The sequence below is a fragment of the Arvicola amphibius genome, chromosome 10 (assembly GCF_903992535.2).
Source record: "Arvicola amphibius chromosome 10, mArvAmp1.2, whole genome shotgun sequence".
NCBI lineage: Eukaryota > Metazoa > Chordata > Mammalia > Rodentia > Cricetidae > Arvicola > Arvicola amphibius.
In genome coordinates, this window is record NC_052056.1 from 60730912 (window position 1) to 60758343 (window position 27432).

The 27432-nt window shown below is 41.6% G+C and overlaps 1 protein-coding gene across 1 annotated transcript in view; it reads right to left on the reverse strand.

Moving 5' to 3' along the window:
• Osbpl11 (oxysterol binding protein like 11) overlaps window positions 1-27432 on the reverse strand; it is a 59277-nt gene that overhangs the window by 27409 nt on the left and 4436 nt on the right. Inside the window, 6 exon segments of the mRNA XM_038344410.1 lie at window positions 1011-1156; window positions 3749-3950; window positions 10812-10988; window positions 13137-13216; window positions 13650-13831; window positions 17514-17570. Of these exon segments, the coding sequence (XP_038200338.1) occupies window positions 1011-1156; window positions 3749-3950; window positions 10812-10988; window positions 13137-13216; window positions 13650-13831; window positions 17514-17570 (844 nt within the window).

A 27432-nucleotide genomic window follows, 5' to 3' on the forward strand; every position in this document is an offset into this window, starting at 1 on the left:
TTAACAAGAGTGTTATTAATAAGAAAGACAAACTAAAAATAAAACAAAAAGACAAACTAGACATTCAACAACAGGGACATTAACTCAGTATTTTATTTTGACTTTAAAACACTATATAGACCATACCACTTGACAGAAAATAGCTTCAACTGTCTATGTAATTATAGTAGGCATAAAAATTGCAGACAAGAACATAAAAGGCAAAGCTAACAAAATGAAAAATGATATGATTTCTAACAGTACGTCTACAGCAGAAAACAACACTGTAGTTCCGAAACACAAAATGAGCACCACCTTGTGTAACTACTAAAGCCGCGGTTGCGTGACAGAATGCCAGAATGCAAGGGCCACAACTGTACTGGTGACCAACGCACTTCTCACACTGAGCAAAGCTTACAATCTCAGTGCTGTTTAAGCAAAGACCAATAAACAAAGTTGTGTGGACCCACGCCTTTAATTCCAACAGTTGGGAGGCAGAGGGAAGTGAGTCTCTGAGTTCAAGGCCAGCCTGGTTGACAGAGAATTCCAGGCTGGTCAGGGCTACACCTAGTCTCAAAAACAGTAACCCTGTTTCAAAAACAAACAAACAAACAAACAAACAAACACAAAAAATGTAATGAGAAGCTGGGTGTGGTGGTGCCTGTGATGTAAGCCATGAGGACTATTGATCATTAAAGTCCAACTAGGGCTATACATTAAGTTCTAGGCCAGCTAGGAAGAGTAAAACCCTGTCTCAAAAAGAAAAAAAAAATCAAATAAATAAACAATTATCTATATCAGACAAAAGTAAAGACTAAAGGGGGACATCATTAGACCTGGAAAATCCATGTTCAAGTTCAATTAAGTTTCCAAAGTAAATAAACGGCTTTCAGGTAGACCAACAGCTAGAACCACAAGAATGCTACTCTAGTATTCTGTGGGCATAAACGCCTTAAGAACAAAAACGACACCGGCCCCTTTCAATGATTCCTCATTTCTTCCACCAAAATCAAATGTTCATACCCCCTTACCCTTGCTAATGCTCCAGACTCTGCGGCAGACTGTGCTTCCGGGACTGCCATGGGCTTGCTCGGCTCAGGTGCAAAGGGTTGCTCAGCTCCATTCCTATAGTGGTTTGATAAAGGTATCTTTGGTTCCAGCCACTCAATGGTTGCTCCTGATGAAGTAAGAGAAAAATTCTGCTGAGACTCGCTCATAATCTGGGAAGTACAGCAGATCTGGATATTATTAAACAATTTTGTTTTGATGCTATAAGACTAAAGCAGTTCAACCTGCCCTGAAAGGAGACAGAGGCTGGGCCTCATTAGCATGAACACCATGATTGGGTATTTCACAACAGGATAATTTGCAACTTGAAATAAGACACTATGTAAAAGAAATCCATCCTGAATAGGGCTGATCTTGCTTCTTAGACAAGTCTGTGAATCATGGAGTGAGCTCCCGAACAGCAGATTAGCCAGTGGTATCGATTATGTCCCTCTAATAGTCAGAATGTATATAATTAGGCTTTAGTGGAGAGCCACTCCAGGAAGCTGAGATGGTAAATCAACATAATTTGTTTAAAAATTGCAATTTTCCCAAGCAATCAAAATTGGCTCTAATTTAAATACTACACATATATCTTCTATTTAAATCATCAACAGCCTAAAGTAACTTAAACTGAAAACCTTTTCTACTGAAATCATAGAGCTGACCTTGTGAAAGTCAGCGTCACATTTGGAGACCTGTCACTTCTCAGTTAATGAGTCAATGGTCTCTTGTTACCCTCAACTAGTTTAACAAAGATTCTATGCCTAATCAATAATGGAAATGTTCCATTTGATTTCAGAGGCTGATCTGGGTTTCACAGAAGCTAGGTTATGGAGTGCAAGAAAAAGGGACACTCAGACTACTAAAACTGAAACCGAAAACAGTAGGCCATTTACTAAGTCAAAGACCAGACTTGAAAAGAGCAATAAATGACAAAGTACCCAACAGGCTAGTAGTATCCTGCCTTGTTCACTGGCCCTTGGCACTAGAGGCATGGAGACTGGAGGGATGTCCTGGCTAAGGTCATGGGCCTATTTTAAAGTTGTACAGATAAGAAAACATTCTCCCTCTACCTGAAAATAACTATTTTTAATATCACTATCCAATTTTTTCCAAAAAAATAGAAGACACGTGAGCGTTAATTAAAAAGACTCAGTTTAGAGAGCTAGTCAGGTAACTAGAAATAGTAAACTTTATTAAACCAGCCATCTGGCCTCAAGCCTCCTCCAAATTAACACATATACAAATGAATCTCTAGCTAACATGTATCCAGACGCGATGGTGCAGAACACTACACACTTGTCGCCCCAGTACTTAGAAAGCAGGTGCAGCATGGGCTGGAGAAGTGGCTCAGGGTTTAAGGGCACTGGCTGCTCTTCCAGAAGTCCTGAGTTCAATTCCCAGCAACCACATGAAATCTATATATAGATATTCCCAGCTCACAAAAATCTATAATAGGACCTGATGCCCTCTTCTGGTGTGTAGGTGCACATGCAGAGCACTTACACATAAAATATAAATTAAAAAAAACTAAAAAAAAAAACCCCAAAACCCAAGGGAGCAAGAGTAGCTGACTAGCCTGTAATACATGATACATAGTGAGTTTATAGCCAGTCCATAAATGGATAAAGCAAAAATATGACTTTACAGAGTTAAACATTCTTCTGAACGTAGCTTTCAGCTTCCATGTCATTGAAGAATTTGAATGGAATGGTAATTGTTTTTCCAAGTTATATTTTCATTCTGAGGAGATTTTAAAATAAAATTTTACAGGCCAAATTTGGAAAAGATGGCAACTATGGTAAGAACCAGCAAAGGCAATAAGGTAATTCCTTGAACTACCTATAAAGCTAGCCTCCAAAAAGTCCAATGTGAAAACGACGTTCACTTTAAAACTTCAAACTTCAGCAATCAATGCAAATTTACTCATACATCTTTCTTAATCATGAAGAAAACATCAAAATAAGGTAGCATTAAATAAACCATATAAAAGTTCCATGACTGTTTTAAATGACATACTACTTAATCAAGTTTATTTAGCATTTAATCTAGTAATCAGAACCAGTGCTGTTTGATAGACTTTTAAAAATTAAAATAGTACAGACTAGAAATAAGATGTTTCATTTTCCTAACAAGCTCATTAACTAAAATTAACCCACATCTCTTACATCAGGTCAGCTCATCCAATGTTCAAATGAGAAGAATAACTTGAGGGAAGCAAAGTACTCATCTAAGGATGTAAACAACTAAAAAATTCCCTTAGCAAAAGATTGTAAGTTGGAAAGTACTTCTGATCTTTAGTGAAAACCATGACATGACAGAATACAATACAACACTAAAGAGGAAATGAGCAGGGGACAGAGCTGGGAGTCAGGACACAGCCCAGTGATTCACCTGGATACAGCAATGGAGAGGAATGCCATTATTTGAACAGAAACTGAGATTTATTTACCTTTTGACATGCTGAGTTTGAGGTCTAGAAAGGTATATTCAATGTTAAACATTAGACCTAAAATATTCTGAATTCCAAAATAAAGCACAAAATAAGGAAGTTTGTATCACACTAGTGTGCTAACTAAAAATCAAGGAACTCAACTGATTTTTAATTTCCCTCTTCTATTTTTCAAAAAATGTTTTTCATAGCATTAAATGACAACAAAATCAGTGCTTCCCATGTTTTAAGGCCAATCTTAAGTCCTACCTTTAATCTCTGACCTACCTGGGGGCAACGAGCCCTTCTGACGGGACGCGTGCTGCAACTGGAGGATGTGGAGGCAGTCGTTTAAGCAGTTCATGGTTGCCATGGAAGTAGCTTTGAGCATCAAGAGGTCCTGGTCCACAGAACTAAGAAGGCCAGAAGCAGGAAGGCATTCGATCCGTCTAATCAGGTCTCGTTGTCGTCCTTCTGCATGAGACATCATCTAAGAGAAACAACAGTCCTGTGGGTCTCACTCACGACGTGACACAGATAATGTTTGCTAGTCATTTAAATAACAGTATCCATTCTTTGAAGTATTTTCCAAGTATATTAGACTTAGAATTCTATATTAACTTTGCAAGGCTACTTTCTGCTTAAAAAATATTTTATTAGCCAGGTGGTGGTGGCACACCCGCCTTTGATCCCAGCACTCAGGGAGGCAGAGGCAGGCAGATCTCTGTGAATTTGAGGCCAGCCTGGTCTACAGAGTGAGTTCCAGGACAGCCAGAGATACACAGAGAAACCCTGTCTCAACTCCCCCCCCCCCAAAAAATTATTTTATTATTTTGTGTTTATGTCTGCATGTATGGGTACCACATGCATGTATTACCCCCAGAGGCCGGAAGAAGGCATGAGATCCCTTGAGACTGGAGTTAAAGACCATGTGGGTGCTAGAGATGAACCAGGTTCTCTGGAAAAGCAGCCAGTGTTCCTAATCACTTCAGCCCCTGCTGGGCTACTTTCAATTAATGGGCATTTAACAATGCTTATCAACCGAAGATTGTGATCTTTGATGGCTACACATTTTCTCTGGAAGCAATAAAGCACAAAATGCCTGCCACTTTGTTAGCAGTATTAACTTCCCCAAGTCATCAGAAGAACATTCATCACATTGTCAACAGCGGTACTGAATTTTTAATTCCACAATTAAAATTAATTTCCAGTCTGTGCCCTCAATCACTTTCCTGTGATGTGTTAAACAGGCTTGAACAATGCAAAAGCATGGTAGCGTACCTGCCTCACCCTCACCTGACTTCCTAGTCCGGGCATCTGGACTGTTATTGCTATTAGTAGGCCGGTTTTAAGCAACTACTAGATTATAAGCTTTCCACAAAAGACTTAAGACATTCTTTGACTAGGAGCCTACCCAACACTACTATAACCCCCCCCCCCAACCAGTCTCTCCAGGTAGCCCTGGCTGTCCTGGAACCTGCTACGTAGACCAGGATGGCCTTGAACTCATAGAGTCCATCTGCTTCTGCCTCCCAAGTGCTGGGAAGGTAGGTGTGAGCCACCACACCAGGTTCCTATCCACTTCTAACAGAGCTAATGGAATAACAATTAGTGAACAATGTAGTATTTGTAGAGGAAAACTAATGATGATACTTTCAAGTGTAAGCAGAAGGTTCTCAGATTGCTTACTTGGAACTACGTTAACTCACACAAAAACTTTGTAATAGAAAACTCTGAGCTTTAGAAGCTTTGTTTTAGGGGTGTGTGTGTGTGTGTGTGTGCGCCCCCTCCATGGCTCTCCACCTAAGACCCTGGAGGCAGGGTTGCTCTCTAAACCTGGAGTTCCCTGTTTTTGTTCTTTGGCTTGGTTACTGGCCAGCAAGTCCCAGTGATCCTTCTGTTTCTGCCCCTGGTGTTAGGGCTGCATGCACCCAGCCTGTGCTCCATACTGATATACACGCAGTTTATCAGGTAGTGAAAGAAGGGTGCAAAGGGGCCCGATGAAGCAGATCAAGTGCATTATATGAAACATGAGACACAGGCAAGGTTTAAACATTTACCTTTCCCAGGAAAACAAATCTTCAAAATGAGAAACTGGACATAAAGATATCTACATAAACACATTCATAAATGTGAATACACGAATACTCTGTTGTCATTTTTTAAATTATCTATTAATTTATTATGAATTTATTGAAATAGGTTTCCCTTTGTAGTAGGGAATTGCCTAGAACTCACTATGTAGTAACCCAGGTTGTTCCCAAACAAAACACAAAACTTATGGCAATCAGGGCTGGAGAGATGGCTCGGAAGGTAAAGGCACGGGCCAGCAAGTCTGACAACCTGAGTTTGAGCCGCAGAACACACACAAAAGTGATAGTCTATATAGTAAATAAATTGTTGAGAGAGAGAGAGAGAGAGAGAGAGAGAGAGAGAGAGAGAGAGAGAGAGAGAGAGGGAGGGAGGGAGAGGGAGGGGCAGACAGACAGACAGACAGACAGACAGACTGGCAAGACGCCTCAGCTGTTAAGAGCACTAGTACTTTTCAGAAACCTGGATTCAATTCCTGGCACCCACATTGGGTGGCTCACAGTTACATGGAACTTCAGGGGATACAATACCCTCTTTTGGCCTCCTTTAATACTGTATTCATGTGGTACACATACAAACAAGCAGGCAGACACACATCCACATAAATAAGAAAAAATTAAAAATTTGACCAAAAACAAAAACAAACAAAAAGCTTGTGATACTTCTCCTGCCTCAGCTTCCCAAGCACTGAGATTACAGATATGAGCCACCATGCCTAGCTTATGTCTTGTAGATAAATTTGGAGACTAGTGGGGCTAAGTAGCAGAGTTTGCCTAGCGTAAGTGAAGCCCTATGTTCAATTCCTAGCACTAGAATACATACAAACACACATACAGATGTATGTATGTACTAAGAGACTAATTCCCAAGTAATTCAAATTTATGAAGTAAGTCCAAACACTTTAGAATAGTTTTGTGAGATATAACAGAGCTAAACAAATATAACCAGGATTTAACAATTATTCTCGAGTACACAACAGAGGCATAGAGATGTTCACCAACTCCAATGTCCAACAACATTAAAATGGACAGAAGTGTAGCGTGCTCATGTAGAAACTACAGCAATGAAGAGAAAGGAACAGCTACACCCAACAACATAAGCAAACTGCAAAGATGCACGGTGGGCCGCACAGATCTCTCCAAAGGAGCACTTACTGTGTGCTTCTAGTTTTGGAAGTTTTTGGTGTCTGGTCAGTGAGGAAAGGAACAGTGATAGACATGAAAGAGACTCCTCATGTCCTGCTAATTAATCCATTATTTGTTGTTTTGCTTTTGAGACAAAGAGTAGAGGCCACTGGAGTAAGTAACCCTGCCTCTGTCATGAGAAATCAAAGTAGAGTAATTAGTTTCCAAAGGGGGTTTGGGTCAGAGAGCTATAGGACCTAAACAAACAAACTCAGCAGATTCTTCTGGTTCCCTTAGAACAGAACTCAGTGCTCAGACTGCTTCTCTCACTCGGGAGACACTAAGGAGATAAGTGTAGCTTGGACATTCACTAGGCGCACTGACTAGAAGCCTCTAGCCCAAAGGAGGCTCAGTAATAAGAAGCTGCCACTACCCGGATACTGCCAATGCCCTTGTCCACATATTCTGCACATCTATGTGATAAGCATTTGCCCACCTTGGTCAGTCTATAGCCTAGCAAAGCTTAGTGGGAGAGAGGGATCTTTAAGGGGTCCACTATTTCCCATGCCTCAACTGTTTAATAAAAGTGTTAGGAGAGAATACAGCCTGGTTGAGTGAAAAGATATAGGGTGTGGCCTTCTTACTAGTCCAGCTTGTTTGCTGTCAGCTGAGAGATCAACAGGGTCATCTGTGACCCAGCACAGCCTGCTTGCTAGTCTTGGCACCCACCAACAGCAGATGCTCTTTGAGTACCTCAGCCAGGAGGGTTTGATAACTATTTACAAACTAGTTTTCCTTTTCTCTTTTCTTCCATTTTAAAATTTTAATATCTATTATTTATTTTTAGGCAAAGTCTTACTATGTAACTCTGGCTGGGCTAGAACTCACTCTGTGGACTAGGCTGGCCTTAAACTCACAGAAATTCAGCTGTCTTAGCTCCTAAATGCTGACATTAAAGGCAACTCTAACCACAAAAGGCCTTCCTATTGTCTTTTGTTTTTAAATCAGACTTACTTAATTTTATGTAAGAGTGTTTTGCCTGTATACATATATGTGTGTACCACAGGCATGCTAGGTGCCTGAGAAGGTTAGAAGAGGGCATTGACTCCCCTGGACCTGGAGTCCAGGCTGTGAGCCACTGTGTGGGTACTAGGCATTGAGTCCATCTTCGACAATAGCAACAAATGCTCTCACCTACTGAACCAACACTCTGCTCCCCCCTGCCTTTTTAAAAATAAAATAACCTTTAAAGCTTATTCTGTATTTTTACCCCTTTCCTTATTGAAGGGGAAGCCCAGCCAATCACCTTGTTTGTAAGGCATGTCCCCCTTAGGCTAATATTTACTTATAAAATCTTGCGGGTGTGTGGCCCGCCTTTTCTTTGCGCTCCTCGTTGGAACCTTGGCTTTTGTAAGTTCCTTTTTCTTTCCTTTATTAAAGCAGAATATTATGTATTAAAGCTAGTCTGGTTAATCATAACTGCCAATCGACCAAGCCCCTTCATTTTGGCGCCCAACGTGGGGCTTGAACCCATGACCCTGGGATTAAGAGTCCCACGCTCTTGGTTGTGTGTTGAGCGTTGTCCTTGAGCTAATTTTCTTTGGTGCATTTCTCTATCTGGCTTGTTTTTATCCTGTTGTTGCTGTTACTCTTGTTTCTTTTTCAGTGCAGTGCTGGAGACTGAGCTGAACACGTTGAGTTTAATGAGTGTTTTGCCACCTAAGCTACAGCCTTGAACTAACTGAAAGACAATAAACTTTACCCCAACCATGGCCTAGTCCTGACTGACCTTCAGTGGAAGCTTTACCTCAAAGAACAGGAGAGACAAAAGTCAAAAAGGCCAGGACCAACAGCCTAAATCCAAGTGGGCATATGTAGGGGTGGGGCCTGAAGTCCCAGCGCTGGACATTCACCTCTGGAGCAAAGAATGCAACTGCTGCATCTCCACACAACATCAACACCCTGGGACACACTGTCAAGAGAAAGCTGCTTCCTCAAGTCTTCATGACAGGTGAAGAGACAGCTATCCCAACAGATAATTCCTACCACAGAACACAACAAGTACAGAAATACAGCAACACGATACCGCCCAAAGTATGTCCTCTCTAGTGGCAGATTCCAAAAACAGATGTAAAAGAAATGCCAAACAAAGAATTCAAAAGAATGAGTTTTTAAAGGGCCAGTGAAGCCGGGATGTGTGTGGGGGGGGGGTGGGGGATGGGAGGGACATGCCGTTAATCCCAACAGTCAGGAGGCAGAGGCAGGCGGAATTGAAGGCCAGTCTGGTCTATAGTAAAACCGTATCTCAAAATAAAAGAAAAAAAGAAAAAAAAAGAAAGAAAGAAAAAAAAAGAATGTAATCAGGAAAACCTTAGGAGACCACAAAAACTCAAACAATAAACAATGAAAGTTGACTTCTTTTTCTTTTGGCCATAGGACTATGTGCCCCAGGCCTAACTCTGCCTCTTGGGTGCTGGGATCAAGGCATGTTCAACCACACCCAGCTTTCAGGCCATTATTGATGGCAGCTGGCTTGACAGTGTCTGACTTGAAGGCTCATATACTGTTAGTTTATGAAGACGGTAATAGGTTTAGCAACGGTCAGCAGTCTTAGCTTTAAGGTTTTTATAACTTTTGTTATATAAATTTTAATTTAATATCTAAACTCTAAAAGTTGAATTTTTGGATTGTGAGTATGTGAATTTTGATGGGGTATGAACTGATGTTCTATACCAAACAGAAGTTTTAAAAAGTATTTTTAACATTTTTTTGCATGTGTGAGCATGTATGTACATAAATGTGTGTAAGTGTAATATGCATGTGTGGCAATTAGGGGACAACTTGTGGGAATCCGTGCTCTCCTTCCACCATGTGGGCTCTGGGGACCAAGCTCTGATCATCTGGCTTGGTGGACTCTGCATTCTGAACAACCTTTCAGACCTTCCTTCAAATAGTTTTTTGGGTGTCATTTATTTGTTAGTTTGATTTATTTTTTGAGGCAAGGTCTCACTATATAGCCCTGGCTCAGCTCAAACTCACCTCTGCTTGCCTCCTCCTGCCAAGTGCTGAGACTAAAGGCATTCACCACCACACCGGACCTAAATTTTAATTTTGAAAGCTTACTTAGTGAAGCAAAATATCAAGAAAAATGATTTAAAAAGAGCAAGAATTCACATATTGCTTTTTATGAAAAAGATGTTTATAACCTAACCTATTTGCTTAACAGGATTAGAATCAAAAGTGGTTGTTTTGTGTGTCTCAAAGCATATTACTTCATCTCTGTAAATTTCAATTTCTATATTCATAAATATAATAAATATATCATGATAGAGGACACATTCTCCCCAGCCGTCTGCTTCAAAACACCAGGGTGATTTAAAGTATCATGTCCACAACCCACATCTTAGTAAACTGGAAGCCCTATGAAATTTAACTTAGCAAGCAATGCCTGAAATAGTTACAACCTGGCAAACTGCACCCTTTATTAACTAGAGTTAAAAAGAAATAAATCACAAGATAAGGCAATACCAGATTAACTCTACTTTTGTGTGTGACAAATTTTTATGTGTCAGTCTGCCTGTCTGGTCTGTGTGTTTTTGTTTGGCTTTTCAGCCAGGGGTTGAAGCACAGAGGTTGTACACACTAGCCATACACTCTACCACTGAGCTCATGCCTTCATTCCTATCTATAACATTTTGTTGTTGTTTTACAGAATGATCTCTGCATAGGCTCTCTCTCCTTCCTGCTAGGTCATGGCTCTCACACTTGGAGCCCACGCTGGCCATTCTCCTACCTTAGCATCCCAAGAACTCAGATTACAGTTATGGTTCACCATGACCAGATTAATGACTCTCTTGACCATAAATTTTATAGCAAAGGAACCTGTAGTTTTACTTGAAAACTAAAAAGACAGACATAGATTTTTTAAAAAGAAAACTCAAAAAGATACAGACTCTTGGAAAAATGACAGTATCCTACCCAGCACATAGTTGTGAGACACAACTTGGACTACCTGCAGTCTTAGTAGAATGTACAGAAACAAAGAAGGGCCCAGAGGCACAAATAGAATCCATGACACTGGGAGAAAACCAGGCACTGCTGCTGTGTACCTTACCTGGCCTTCAATTCATACTTACTTCTCTGACTTCCACAAGATGGTCTGGATGCAAATGAGCTCTTTTGTTCACTGACTGCAGTTTGGAATGTCCCACATTAAAAAAAGAAATGGCATTCTGACTTGGTCTCCTCTGGGATATGGGAGAATTACCACTAGATGCAAGCGAGAAGCTCCGTGACTTCAGTGGAGGATTGTTCTGTCAGAAAAAGAAAGTAATTTCTCTTTTGCTTTTTAAATTTTTGGTTCTCTTGCCATTAAATTATCATATATTTCAGGCTTTAAACATGTACAATTTTGAGAATATATTAACAACAGATTTGATTTAGGCAAATTCCTGAAGATTAATTGCATGCTATTCAAAGATTATAAAACTGAAGTTTCCAGTTTGTCATTCTCAAAGAATTTTTATATACTTTTTGAAAGTTTATTAGAAGAACAAGATTTTTCTGATTTCTTATTTTAAACATTCTAAGACAATATATATATATATATATATATATATATATTTTTTTTTTTTTTTTTCTGTAAGCAGTAATATAATGTATCTCCTAAAGAAACAATTAGAACAGTCTGGTACTTTCTGCTCACTGTGACTGACTAGCAGTTGGCACCATGAGTAGAATATTACATTATGTTTCTAGAGACTAGACATCAGACCTAAATACAATGTTTCATTTGATTTATTTTAAGAGGCTAATTTCAAAGCACAAGGTCTCCACAAGTCACTCTCCAGTGACTGAAGACACTGACCCTGAACTCTGGCCTCCGCCTGTATGCCAATGCACACACACCTGAAATAATGATCATCCAAAACCTTAAACCCTGGTTCACATAATTCATAACATCTATAAATAAAAATAAGCCAGATCCAGGTGCTCACACCTGTAATCCTATCACCTAGAAGGCTGAGGCAAGTAGAGTAGGCAAAAGGCTGTCAGCTAAGCGTTTGCTGCCTGAGTATGAGGACTAGAATTCAGATCCTCTGCATCTACATAAAACAGCCAGGCCTGCTGGGAAGGAAAAGACCAGAGGGTCCCTGGAGCTAGCCTACCCAAATCAGCGAGCTGTTCCAGGCCAAAAGGGATCGAGGAAGATAAACAGGTTCGGACACCACACACACACACACACACACACACACACACACACACACACACACACACACACACACACACACACCACACAGAAAAGGCTGAAACAGGAGGAGTGCTGGGATGTGCCCTAACTGGTAAATGGCTCATCTAACATGCACAAAGCCTTGGATTTGACTCCCAGTATCATATAAACCCAATGAGGTAAAACATGCTTATATCCTAGTACTTGGAAGATAGAGGCAGGAAACGCAGAAATTGAAGGTCACTTTCAGCTACATTGTAAGGGCAGCAAGAGATACATGAGAACCTGTCTCAAAAAAGGGGGCGGGGTGGTGTTGACCCAGGATTGCCAAGAGTTTAAGGTTTAAGATCACCCCCGGGTACATGGCAAATTCCAGGCCAGTTTGAGTTAGAGTGAGATCCTGTCTTGAAAAAACAAATTCAAAGAAAGCATCTAAGAAAGAATCCACAAGCTGGCATGGTGGCCTATCCCTATACCCCAGCACTTGGTGAACTGAAGCAAATGGGTACTTACAAGGCCAGCCACCAGGAGCACAGTAGACCCTATCAGGAGGGGGACTGAGAGGAGAACTTACATCTACATGTAAATGTAGATGAACCTTGAAGTGGAAAAAGCTGACCCAATAAACAATGCTTAGATGTCCAAGCAAACAAGTATGGGTTTGGGAAGGAGAGAACGGTGTTGACTATGTAGGGCTGCCTAGGAGCTTGATAGCCACATTCTGCCAAGGTTGTATAATCTTATAACTACACTAACACCATGGGATTAGACTCTTTAAAATTAGAGCAAACTTTATGGTATACAAATGGAATCTCAATGTATTTTTATAAACATTCATTTATTTTGTATGTATATGCATGTGAACATCAGAACATACATGAAAATAAGAGGTCAATTCTCAAGGTCAATTCTTTCAACCATGTGGTCTCAGGGATCAGACTGAGGTCATTAAGCTTAATGGCAAATCACCCCACATTACTGGCCCTGGTATCTAAATGTAAAAGAATAGTGGGTGATGGTGGCGCACGCCTTTAATCCCAGCACTCACTTGGTAGGCAGAGGCAGAGGCAGAGGCAGGTGGATCTCTGTGAATTCGAGGCCAGTCTAGTCTATAGAGTGAGTTCCAGGACAGCCAGAGCTACAAAGAGAAACCCTGTCTCAGGGGGGAAGAAGGTATAAAGTTCACATTTCACCCACTTTGTGTACCAATACCGTGTCCAAAGCCACATACCTTTCCAATAGCTTCTGTGTGGTGCTGTGTACATATCTGCAATCTGCTAACCCAGTGCTGCCGCTCTTTAGCATCTGTGGCTGATAAAAAGAACATACACGTTACTTATTTTCATATTTATTTGGGGAACACAATTAATTGTCCACAGAACAGAAGACAGAGTAGTAGAAAGCAAAGGCTGGTTCTGCTTCCTTATAGAAAAAGGGGGCAGGGCAGGAGAGACTACAGTGTTGCCTTTGCTAGAAGTGAAAACTGCCTAAGGAAGACAGAACATACCAGGTAAGAACATGAGGCAATAGGTCTTAAGTTCCTTATGGCGGTATGTATGTATGTATGTATGTATGTATGTATGTATGTATGTATTTTCAGTTTTTGAGACAAAGTTTCTTTGTGTAGCCCTGGCTAGTCTGGAACTTGGCCTGTAGAGCAAGCTGGCCTCAAACTCAGTGATCTACCTGCTTCTGCCTCCTGAGTGCTAAGATTAAAGGTGTGCACCAACACAGCCCCATTTACCTCTGAGTTTATACTGCTCCCCACTGGCAGCATTCACTGTGAAGGTGTGGGAGTCCTCATCGCTGGGTGAGATCACAGCACCTGCAAGCTGCAAAGTACCTCTGGGTTTCTGATTTCTAGACTGTTCATTCACAAAGTACTCCAATAGCCCAGCTTCATTGTTTAAAACAAAAAACCTGTAATGAGGTTAAGAAGGTGGTGAATTTTAAACATTTGTCCTAGCCAAACTAACACATGCAAACTTCAAGCATTTAAAAGTTATAGTGGACTTCCACTGGAGAAAACAAAACCAAACAACTAAGACTAAAACACGGCAAGGAGGAGACCAGGAACTACACCAAACTTCCTAGGACAAAAGTTACTTTAAAATTGGACACATTTAATAAAGGTACAAGCCAGCCGGGCGGTGGTGGTACCCGCCTTTAATTCCAGTACTCGGGAGGCAGAGGCAGGCGGATCTCTGTGAGTTCGAAGCCAGCCTGGTCTACAAGAGTTCCAGGACAGCCACCAAAGCTACAGAGAAACCTTGTCTCAAAACAAAACAAAACATCAAACAAACAAATAAATAAATACATAAATAAAGGCACAAGCCACAGAGCTGAGGGAGAAACATCTATTTTACGTATTTTCTGTGGTGCTGGAGATCAAATCCAGGGCCTCACATACCCTGGGTAGACACTCCATGCGAGTTCCTTCTCTAGCCCCAGGAGAAGTGTTTCCCAGGGAAGAACACAGTAAACACTCCTTTAGATGGATACTCTTCTGATAAACTGCACACGAGGGCAGGGAGACCTGTTATGCCAAATATGAACTCTAGGCTGGTGTGACGCCAGATAAAAGTGATTATGGGAATTGCAGAGACGGTCCTGTGGTTAAGAGCACATACTGCTCTTGCAGACGACTTGAATTTGGTTCCCAACAGCCATTCTTTTTTTTTTTTTTTTTTTAATATCTATTATGTATACAATATTCTGTGTGTATGCCTGCAGGCCAGAAGAGGACACCAGACCCCATTACAGATGGTTGCGAGCCACCATGTGGTTGCTGGGAATTGAACTCAGGACCTTTGGAAGAGCAGGCAATGCTCTTAACCGCTGAGCCATCTCTCCAGCCCCCAACAGCCATTCTTAAAATCACCTATAACTCCAGTTCCAGTGGGATCCAATGCCCTTTTTTGGTCTCTACAGGTACCTACACACATACACATAAAATAATAATCGGTCTTTTAAAAAATAACCCTCAGTAATCAATATGAATTTTAAAGAAATGAATTTGATCTACGATTTAACCAGTGAACTATACACTTAGAGAGATGTTGTGACTGTATCTTTAGATAGGTCACAAGTGAAGGCTACTTACCTTGTTTAAAAATGAAAAGACTGCAACTGGAGACACAGAACACAGGGAACCCGAGACTAAATGATGAAATACTGATCTTCCTTGGCAAAGGATTTAATGGAACACTGGTGGACTTTGGAAAAAAATTGATGTTCTGATTCAGTTATACACTAGATAGTTTAGGATGCATCAACTAAGATCCCAAATTTCAATAGGACAACAGTTCTTTTTATAAAAAATTTTTGTCTTTATTTCTATGCCATGTCTGAGAAACATTAATCCTGGTCTGTGTTGTTTAAGATAGGAAGAAAGCAACTTGAATTATCCTATCATATTAAAAGCAGAATTCTCCAAAACCATATGAATTAGAAACAGCGTGATACACGGTTTTGTGAAAATAAATTGTCTATTAAAATAGACCTTAGACTCAAAATTATTTATTTAGCAATTTTAGTTGAACTACTTTAGAGAACAATTGAAGGCTGGGGAGATGGTTCAATGAGTAAGCGTGTGTGCTTGCAAGCATGAGGACTTGAGAGCAAATCACCAGCACCCACATAAAGTCTCGCATGCTTTGCATGCCTCTCATCCCAGCACTGAGAGGCAGAAACAGGAGGACCCCAGCAGGTGAGGCATAGAGAAGAGAATAAGAACCTTGTGCACGGAACTTTGCTGGTCAGAGCAGAAGGGGACAACCAGGCACAAGGGCAATATCTGTAGTCCTAGTCACTCCAGATGCTGAGGCTCAAGAGCTTAGATTTAGCCTGGGCCACACAGAAAATACTCATTTATTTTATTTTCGTCTTTTGAGTCAGGATCTCTTCATATAGCCTGGCTGTCCAGGACCTCTATATGTAGACCAGACTGGCCTAATTCAGAGATCTCCTTGCCTTGACCTCCTGAGTGCTGGGATTAAAGTTGTATGCCACCATATCCAGCCACAGCTCATTTCTTTAAGACACACACACACACACACACACACACACACATTAGTCTACTTCCTGGAAGAGACACAAAACATAGACTTGAACAGATACTGGCAAACTATTTACAGAAGCATTATTTACAATTGCCAAAGCCAGAGACAACCCAAATGTCCATCAATAGATGAATGAATAAACAAAGGCTTTATATACACATATATACACACTGACTATTACTGGTCTTAAATAATGTATGGATCAGGGGAAATGGCTTATTGGGTGAAGGCACTTCTGCCAGTGTGATGCCCTAAGGTTAGATGGTTTGGTGCCCATGCGCACACACACACACACATAATTAATTTTTAAAATTGGGCCAACCAAATGGTTCCAGTGGAGAAAGGGGAGTTTGTCAAGGTCTGAAGATGTCAGTTCAATCCCTGGGCACCACATGATTGAGATAGAACTGACTCTGATCTCCACATGCTTTGCTGTACAGTCAGGTACACAGGGGTGTACTCATCACACATTCACATATAAACATAAAAATAAAATAAAACCATCAATAGCTGGGTGGCCCACCATCTTTACCTACCAGCACTCAGGAGGCAGAAGCAGTCAGACCTTGAGTTTGAGGACAGCCTGTGTACAGACTGAGTTCTAGGGCACACAGAGAAACCCTGTCTCAGAAAAAAGAAACAAAACAAAAACAACAATAAACAACTCAAAGTTGTAATACAAGTCTAGATTCATACAGGTAAATCTTGAAATTATGCAGAGTGAGATAAAAGTCCACAAAGGTCACATATTGTAGGGCTCCGTGGACATGGCACAGAAGTATTAAATCCAGAGACCAAAGTAGGGGGAAGGCTTGTGGAGGGATACTATTATATAAAGGGGTTCAGAGTTTTAGATTGAGACGATGAGGAAGGTTCTGGAGATAGGGTTATTGTTAACAGCTGAACAAAAGGTGATTATATTTAAAAAAACACATGAGTTGGATGCTTTAAATCCTATATATTTAATTTCAATTTAAAAAGTAAAAGCTTCATACTTCTGCCTGCAACTGCACTTGAGAGAATCCAGGTGCCCTGCTCACCCAACTGCCTGTGTGGCTGTAGGCTGCCTAGGTTAACCCTCCAAGGTCGACAGAGCTTTGAGAATCAAGCACAATGCCTATTTTCCTCACCATCTGCACACAGTAAAAAGCACATGGCAAGTGAACACAGCACTCTATGTTTTTGTTGTTGTTGTTGTTGTTTTGTTTTTGTTTTTTCGAGACAGGGTTTCCCTGTAGTTTCTAGAGCCTGTCCTGGATCTAGCTCTTGTAGACCAGGCTGGCCTCAGAACTCAGAGATCCCCCTACCTCTGCCTCCCGAGTGCTGGGATTAAAGGGCGTGCGCCACCACCCGCCGGGCACAGACACTCTATTCTAATATATTTCTGAGAGTTAGAAAGCTGACACTTGGACAAATGTCAACTTCTCCACCTAAGGAAAATGCCATCAACTTGTAGGAGAGATAAGGTAGGACCTTTCTCTAAAAGGCTCCCACTATTATGACAGGAAATCAACTTAACCGTGTAGCTGCGAAGAGCCACACCTCACAGGTGACGAGATTGGTGTACTTTCATTAAATAGCCATAAACATTTTCCATGTGGTCACTGTTTGAAAGATGAGAAAACTGAAGTTAGTGAGCAGTGAGAAGAAATCCCAGCGAGGCAGCTGCGCAGGTTCGCAAACAGCTGCAGACATCAGCTTGCCGGACTTGCAGGCACAATCATGTGTGCCTTTAGTCTCTGCCCTTAGGAAAGCAGAGGCAGGAGAATTCTGTGAGTTTAAGGACAGTTCGGCCAACATATGGAAAAACAGGATAGCCAGGGCTACAGAGAGTTCTGTGTCAAAATACCAAGAAAAAAAGCAAAGTCAAACACTTCAGAAGAAAAATAAACAGATTCATTGAGGTCCCTGATCCCCTCCTCCAAAATTTTATTTATAGGATTTTAATTTACCAAATTTCTTCAAAAGAAGTACAATAGTCCACTTCTTACTAATATTTCAAATATAAAACTGCATAAATACAGAAACAAATACACTCTGTGTATTGTATTTAAAACAACGACCCCAAAATGAGTTCCTGAAGAGCCTTCCTCTGCTCTGGGCACTTAACGCACAATCGTTTTCCCGGAACCGTCTCTGTCCTCCTTTGTCCATACCCTGACTCTTGTACTCTCTCTCAGTCCGCAAAGCCTGAGGTAGAACACAGAAGTTACTTCCTCAAAGGATCAAGATAGTTCGTGATTCACCGTTTGGGGAACTGCTTCTTAGTCAGGCTCTCCACACCAAGCCTCTGCCTGTAGGCGTCCCCCTACCTGGTGGCAGTCCTAAAGTACTGCAGCTGCACTTCTCCAAGAACTGAACTTCTAGGACTATCTACAAGTGGATTATGGGGAGAAACTTTCCTAAAATCCTAAGTATACTTACTAGCTACCCTTTAGAAAAACATAGATGTGTTAAAGCTATCAAGGAGGGGCTGAAGAGACAGCTCAGCGGGCCAAGTGGTTGCTGTGCACCCCCGTGGAAACTGGATGGTGACTGCACGCGCCTATAGTCCCAGCGCTGGGAAGAAATGGAGAGGTCCCGGGGCCTCACTGGCCAGTCAGTCCAGCTCCAGGTCCCAGAATGAGGTAAAGGGCCAGCGATCTAGCTCACTAGAGAAAGATATTGGCCAACAAATCTGTAAGAGTTTCAGGTATTCAACCTGCACTGTATAAGAAAACGTATTCCAGCAAGTTGTCCATGGCACACACTCATGCTTGTGTGTACACACACACACACACACACACACACACACAGAAAAAAAGTAGAGAGCAATAGAGAAGGCACCTAACACCAATGTCTGGCCATCACATGCCCACATAGAAGCACCTGTACACGCATGCATGTGCACACCTACACACATACCAAAAATTAATTAAAGCAAGCCATTAAAAATTGTATCATAAAAGAAAGCCAGCCTACAAACCACAATCCCAGAGAACTTAGACAACAATGCGGACACTAAGAGAGACTTACATAGATCTAATCTACATAGGAAGTAGAAAGTAGAAAAAAAACAAGATCTCCTGAGTAAATTGGGAGCATGGGGACCTTGGGGGAGGGCTGAAGGGGGGAGGGGCTGGGGAAGGGGAGAGGCAGGGAGGGGAGCAGAGAAAAATGTAGAGCTCAATAAATATCAATAAAAATGTAAAAAAAATTATCATAGCCGGGCAGTGGTGGTGCACACCTTTAATCCCAGCACTTGGGAGGCAGAGGCAGGCGGACCTCTATGAGTCTGAGGTCAACGTGATCTACAGAGCGAGCTCCAGGACAGGTTCCAAAGCTACAGAGAAACCCTGTCTTGAGAAAAAAAAAAAAAAAAGCAAAACTGAATGTAAAGATCCATGGTGTACATTCCCAGTCTATTCACACTGTACAATAGTTAAATTGTAGAGAGAGACTCTGGATCTCATTACTGTGTCATGTTTTTATTCATTTGAAAGGTTTATGAAAGTTTTCAAGAGCTGCTTAACTGAATTACAAAGTGGTTTTAATATGTTAGGTTGACACTCCCTCCTAGACAACAACTGTTTCAGATCTGGATCTCCATTACTACTGCACATTTCTTTTTTGTTTTTTATTTTGAGACAGTCTTGCTAGGTAGCCTAGGCTAGCCTAGCCTTGAATGTGTGATCCCTCCCACTGCAACTCCCTGAGGGCTAGGGGTCACAGGTGTTGACTAACACAGTAACTGTTAACCTTTCAGACTTAAGAAACATAAAATGTCTAAAACTAAGCTTGCTTTTAAATACTTTCAGATACGTTCAGTTAAGAACAAATGACTCCCCAGGCAGTGGTGACACACATGACTTTAATCCCAGCACTCAGGAGGCAGAGAAGTGGGTATCTGAGTTTAAGACCAGCCTGGTCTACAGAGCAAGTTCTAGGACACCCAGGGCTACACAGAGAAACCTTGTCTTAACTCCCCCCATAAAAAAAAAAAAAAAAAAAAGAATTAATGATTCTTACTAGACATAAAGTACTCTGAAAACCCACTGAAAAATAAGGGATATATAAAGGTAGCATCTTTCCACCTCAGATTTGTAACTAACCCCCGAAGAAACACATCACACACACAGAGACAGACAGACAGACAGACAGACAGACAGACACACACACACGAACACGTCACATTGTACCAAGTCTCTGCCACTACAACACAGAAACAAAATGAGTGTATTAGCTGCCGTCCAATTTGTTTAAAAAGACTTTCCTTTTCTTTCACTTTTTTTTTTTTTTTGTTTGTTTGTTTCAAGACAGGGTTTCTCTGTGTGACCCTGGCTATCTGGAACTCACTCTGTAGACCAGGCTGGCCTCCAACTCACAGAGATCCACCTGCCTCTGCTTTTCAAGTGCTAGAATTAAAGGCGTGCGCCACCACTACGGGTTCTTCTTTCACTTTTCTAGTTTTTGTACAAGTATATATTACATGTTGAGCACGCCTCCCCCCTCCCCCATCAGTACCCTTTGTCCCACTAAGTAGTTTTGCTTCTACTTTCACATCACATTCACAGGATAATTTTATGTATCTATATGCAATCTAGGAGCCACAGGTGAGAGAATACATATGATACTTATCTAAAAAGGATATGTCATTAAACAAAGTACAGGCTCTATGGTAACAGGGGCTATATGTAAGGAACTCTACGGGAACAGGGTGATAGGACCTGGTACTGATTAGGTATGAAACGAGAAAGGGACAGACGAGAGACAAGAGACAAAGGTAAAAGCTAGATTCCAGCTGCAATACCTAGGCACCCAAATGGGTTACAGAGGAATTTGCATTTGCTGGTAATTTGCACAGTGGCCGGGCATGTGAGTTCCAGGCCAGCCTGGTCTACAAGAGCTAGTTCCAAGACAGGCTCCAAAGCTACAGAGAAACCCTGTCTTGGGAAAAAAATTTTTTTCACAGTGGCCTTAATGACCTACCTATAAGGGGCACAGAGGAAGGTACGTGGTTAGGCAGCATGACTGAGATACAGACAGAAACTTCCAGTTCACTTGATCTATGCGCATACAGCATATTTGAAGACACAGTTGTAAACAAGATGATTACTCAAGGTGCACAAGTGATAAGAGATGGACAGGATCTGAGAGAGAACTCTAAGGAAAAGTTCAAGGGTGAAATGAAGGGGTTATCAGCAATGGAGAGGAGAGTAGCAGAGGCCAGAGGCCTATGGGCATGTCAAGGTGCGTGTGAGGCCAGCAGTGCTCAGTGCTATCAGGACTGGAGTTAACAAGAGCGAGCATTCCTGGAGAAGCAACAAAATGCTGCTTGGGTTTTGCTAAAATATAGGAGAAACTTACAATCCATAATTTTTTTTAATTGTTTAGGTTTTTTTGAGACAGGATTTCTTTTTGTAACTTTGGAACCTGTCCTGGAACTAGCTCTGTAGACCAGGCTGGCCTCAAACTCACAGAGATCCGCCTGCCTCTGCCTCCCAATCGCTGGGATTTAAGGTGTGCGTCACCACCGCCTGGCTTACAATCCATAACTTTAAGAGGGCATGAAATCAGGGCATGCCACAGTGCTGAAACACAGGGATGAAGTCTTAAGTTTTGGTTAATAACCTGTGTGTCTAACTCTGGTTCTTTTTAGCTTAGGAACTGTTTGTATTTGTGGAATGTGTGGAAGCTTAGAAGGACTTAAAGGTAAAATTTTGTGAAAAATAGATTTATCATGAATAATGACCATATAAATGAAATACAAACATTATAATATGTGTAATTACGTATATTTAACTACTGATTGGGCTGGGGACATAGCTCAAGAGAACTTACCTAGCAAGCTCAAGTCCATTGGTCTGATTCCAGTACCAAAACTAATCATTTTTATTATTGTATTCTTCTCCAGTAGATATTTAGTTAGAAACTGTAAACGGTCTGAGGATTACCCTACTCACAAGCTAGCAAATTAGCATGCTACAATTCACAGACAGCAGCAGAAGACTCCTGGGGGGAAATGACAAGACTCCAGTTCTCAGAGCAACAACAGCACAGATTTTCAGCCCAATCCCACTGGGCCACAGAGGGCAAGTGACGCCCACACAGAGGACACATAGACTGTGTTAAAGGGCAGAACCTCAAGTCTTGCTCAAACACACATCTTGTCAACAGCAGTGAGCAGGACTATCAACTCTGCCAAGCACGGCTGTCTCATCATGAGACCTTGTTTCATCACAGGCAGCAAAACCTGTGACAAATGAGATCCTTGTCTTCCAAGGCATGTCTCGTGAGCAAAGGTACTGACCTCCTTTTCTTCCACAGTCGTTCTCTAGGCTACGTGTACGGTTAATGTAAGTTACAAGAACTAATAAATAAGAAGCCTGAGCTAATGGGCCAATCAGTTTATAACTAATGGAGACCTCTGTGTGATTCTTTGGGACTGAACTGCTGCAGGACCAGGTGGGACAGAAAACCTTGGTCAACAAATGGTGCCCAACGTGTGGACAACTGCATCCACAGACAGCCTGAGAGAGCTTGGGAAGTAATTCTAGACAGAAAAGAATAGAGTTAAGCACGGCTTATTGATAGCAGCATTTTCTCAGGTGGGCTCTGTTTGCTAAAGGCAAATGCATCTCATCTAAGAGAGGCTTCCTGACTCAGCTTTAGCTGCAAAAACTTTGCAGCACTTTTTAGAGGCTCTGCCATGAAACACTTAGATGGTGTTGATGAAGCTGACCGCACGCTTCTTGGTGGTGGCACGGACCTTGAAACGCCAGAATGCTCTGGCCAGAACCTCTGCCATGAGGCTAGACTCTCAGAAAGCTAAAGAATGGCTGGATCCAGCTGTCAATGCCATGACTTTAATCCTAGTCATATCACTTAGCAAATTAAAAACTCATGTGGTCAGAAAAAGAGATACAGTAAAGATACTTTCAGACAAAAAAAGCCTCTAAACAATTTACAGTGGGTTTAAAAACTCTATGTAGACTTGGGAAAGAAAAAAAAAGAAGAAAGTCTTTAAAAGAAAAAGAAAAAAAAGAGAGTAGTTGGGTGTGATGGCACACCCCTTTAATCCCAACACTTGAGAGGCAGACAGATCTCCGTGAGTTCAAGGTGTGGTGGCACACACCTTTATTCCCAGCACTGGGAGGCAGAGGCAGGCAGATCTCTGTGAGTTCAAGGACAGCTTGGTCTACAAACTGAGTTCCAGGACAAAGATACACAGAGAAACACTGTCTCAAAAAGCCAAAATTTAGAAAAAAAAAAAAAAAAAGAAAGAAATAGAGTTTAAAATAAAGCCATGTACAGATGGAAAACACACAGAGAATCTGGATACTGTAGGTATTGTATTGTCTTTGAATTGCTTGACAGCTGAGGAAGGAGCAACAGCTGCTAAAAGATATTTGAATATAAATGCTGCTGGATTAATAAAACATAAATATTTTGTAAATGCCTTGACTTCAAAATTGAAGTCAAAAGATGTTACTTTGGGGGCTGGAGAGATGGCTCAGTGGTTAAGAGCATTGCCTGCTTTTCCAAAGGTCCTGAGTTCAATTCCCGGCAACCACATGATGGCTCACAACCATCTGTAATGAAGTCTGGTGCCCTCTTCTGGCCTGCAGGCATACATGCAGACAGAATATTGTATAATAAATAAATAAATAAATAAATAAATAAATATGTTACTTTGGAGAAGAAGTTTTGCTTTTGTTTCCACAGGAAATGAGAGGCTGTGGACTCATTTTAGGCTAAGAAAAATATGATTCGATCGAGGAAGACCACCTGAGAAATCTCTCATAGGAGCGGATGGTCCAGATGTCTGAGTTCTACTTCCAGAACAGCCTCAAGAATGCTGGACAAGATGATCAAGCCTCACAGAATTTTCCACTCAGGACTTGACCATAATCTTAAATTTTGTTTAGGTCCCCAAAAGATTATCAGTGCCCCCAATCAGCAGGAAGTAGCCTGGAAAACTACGCCCACATTCCCAAAAAATGGACTGTAGATATTTCCTTTTGTTTAGAATGTTGGTTACATGATGGAGGAGAGTTATCTGTCTATGTTACTTTCATTGGTTAATTAATAAAGAAAACTGCCTTGGCCCTTTAAGAGAACAGAAAATTAGGTAGGCGGAGTAGACAGAACAGAATGCTGGGTAGCAGGAGTGGACAGACGCTTCAGGCAGTCGCGATATGCAGTCTCCATGCTTCTCCTCTCCGAGATGGACGCAGGTTAAGATCTCTCCTGGTAAGCCACACCTCGTGGCGCTATACAGATTACTAAATATGGGTTAAAGGAAGATGTGAAAATTAACCAATAAGAGGCTGAAACTATGGGCCAGGCAGTGTTTAAAAGAATACAGTTTCCCTGTAATTATTTCGGGTATAAAGCTAGCCGGCGGCCGGGTGGTCCTGCCACCCAGCCCCGCCTGCTTCTTTCTACAGTTACAAGTTGTTATGAATAATGGTCAGGAGAAAAGTTAAACAAAGGATATTAGATTCAGAGTTCTTGGGTTTTTCTAAGGGGGGAAATGCTGTGGGACAATGGTCTTTTATCCTGTTATTTGCATTATTTTTAATAAAACGCTGATTGGCCAGTAACAAAAAGAAAGGAAGGAAGGAAGGAAGGAAGGAAAGAAGGAAAGAGATCTGCCTGTTCATCATGGCTAGCTGGGTTTTTGGTGTTTTGTTTTTTTTTTTTTTTTTTTTTTTTGAGCCTAAAATAAAAGTATTTAAATGTTTAAAACTTTTGAGAAAAGGTAGTCCCTACCATACATGGCCAAGCTTGCCTTTCACTGCTTCCTTTGGTTTACTCCTTTCTGTCCACTTCAAAAAACAGACAGTGTAGTTATAGAATTGCAAATTTCCGTTGAAGGTGACACTGAGAAAGAACAGAGAGGAAATTTACTTATGAACTGTTGCCATTCACTGTGAAAAAGGCAGGCTCCAGAATTAAGAATGCTACCTGCCCTACAAATGGTAAGTAAAATCCATATATGAATATAAATGATTCCAAAAGAAAGATAATTTAAGGCTAACGGAATAAATTCAACCAACTTTTTCTTAAGGTCATCATGAGACAGTCTGCAAATACCAACGAGGTTCTTTCTTCTGATTTTTTCAATGACGCTGAAAATGAAGCCCAGGAGCTTCCACGATCCACTCGTCTGGGTGTGTACATCTATGCACATAAGTGGGTGCTGAGTAAGAGAGCAGCTCACACGCTCAAGAGGCTCAAAAATATTTGTTATGAGTCAGAGCCCTAGAGAAACATGAGACAAAGCATGTATTAAACTATCATCAATAAGTACCCGCTCATGTACAGCCTATCTGCTTTTAATATCTCTATGCAGTAACTACCTAGAAATAAAAAGTCTTCCAAGCTGTGGGATCCTGGCCAACTCATTCCCGCTTCCAATTTCTTCCACTGTAAGACAGAGACAGTGTACTACAGCTCTGAGAACTATGAGGATCAAGTGTGGCAAGAGAGGACGTGCTGAATACCAGAAAGACCATTACCTCTAATCTCCATCCCTCCATTCTGAAGCTAGTTGAACAGCCCGAGTAAATACTGGGCATATTGAGCCAAATGCATAATCCAACTGACCCAAATTAATTTCTTCTCTAGATTTTCAGAATTTTAAATATGGATGACGACTGGGGTCAATTTGTATTTCCTTCCTTCAGTAACACCTCTCATCCGAATCTTCCTTTACCCTTACTGTTTTGTGTCTAGGTCACTGTGGTTCATTTCCTAGCACCCAAATGCCTCTTATTCCCTAACAATCAAATCAAATTTGTTTGATCATATAAAAAAAAAGGTCTCAGGCGGCTACCTTTACTCCTAGTACTCAGGAGGCAGAGGCAGGCACATCTCATGAGTTAGAAACCAGCCTGGTCTACAAAGCAAGTTCCAGGATAGACTCCAAAGCAACACAGAAAAACCTTGTCTTGAAAAACAAAACAAACAAAAAGGCTCACTATTGGGTGATCATCCAGTCTCCATTACATTACTAATTATGGCAGACATTTTCTGGCATTTACCCAATAATCCAGACAGCTGGCACGCAAGCCCTGAGTAAGCCAGGCTTCACTGTCTGGAGAAAGGCGATGTGCTGTCACTTCCGCACTTAGGTTAGGAAGACTGCACCTGACTGAGAGCCGTAAATTTGGCTAAGAGCTGTCACTCTAATTCCTGCCTCTGATGAAACACACCGCCCAGCTAAAGGATATTCTGTGGCAAGGTCCACATGGTCTCTGACCACGAGCCATGACAAACTGGGATCTTTGTCCAGTAAGGAAAAGGGAACTGAATTATGCTGTGAGCCCGAGGGAACAGTAAGAAGCTCTGAGTGACCGTGGCTTCAGTGAAGCACCGCCGGCAGAATACCATCCACACACCGAGATAACCAGTGCTGCCAGCGTGTCTTTAATCAACTTGGAAGGCTGAGGCAGGAGGTTCTGGGGATCTGGGACAGCCTCAGCAACAAGGAAGCCTGGCGTCCATCTGTCCCATTCCCATGTCCTTCCCGTTCTCCAACTCCCCACTCATCACCTACCTCAAACATACAAAGGTATTGCTTTAGTAAACTGAGTCACTGAATTGAGAGAGAGAGAAAGAGAGAGAGGAGAGAGAGAGAGAGAGAGAGAGAGAGAGAGAGAGATTGATAAAAGTAGGCTAATTTAAGTTATAAGAGCTAGTCAGAAAAGCCTAAGCAAGGCCAAGCATTCATAACTAATAATGTCTCTGGGTCATTGTTTGTGGGCTGGTGGTCCAAAGATAGTCCAAAAAGAAAGCTTGCTGCTACATATCTTTTTGTTCTTTTTCTTTATGTTTTTTTTTTTTTCAAGACAAAGTTTCTCTGTGTAGCCCTGGCTGTTCCGGGAACCCCTTCTGTAGACCAGGCTGTTCTTGAATTTACAGAGATCCGCCTGCCTCTGCCCGCCAAGTGCTGGGATTAAAGGCGTGCGGACGCCACCGCTGGCAGCAGCATCATTTTTTAAAAGGAGGTGGGGAAGTCATGAGACATGAGGAGCCGAGTCAGATCCCAGCACCCACATAAAAGCTGGGCACAGCAGTGTGCAGCTGTAATCCCATTGCTGAGGAATAGAGAAAGGAGGATCTCTGGATTCAGTGAGAGACCCTGGCTCAAAAAGACAGAGGATGAGGGCTAGTGAGAAAGCTCGGCAGGTACAAGCATTTGCCTGGCATTGTTCAATCTCTGCACCCCTCAGTGGAAGGAGAACATCAGCTTCCACAGACTGCTTCTAACCGTCACACGGACTCCATGGCACAGAAACACTCAGGCTCACACACACCATACACGCAAAGAATGATACACTTTCAAATACTTAAAATCAAAATGCGGTGGGAAACAACTGAGAAAGATTGCTGACGATCTCGTGTGTCCACATGCACCCACCACACACACAAGAGTTGTCTCTGTCATACAAAGTGCAATAAGGGCCATAGAGATGGTTC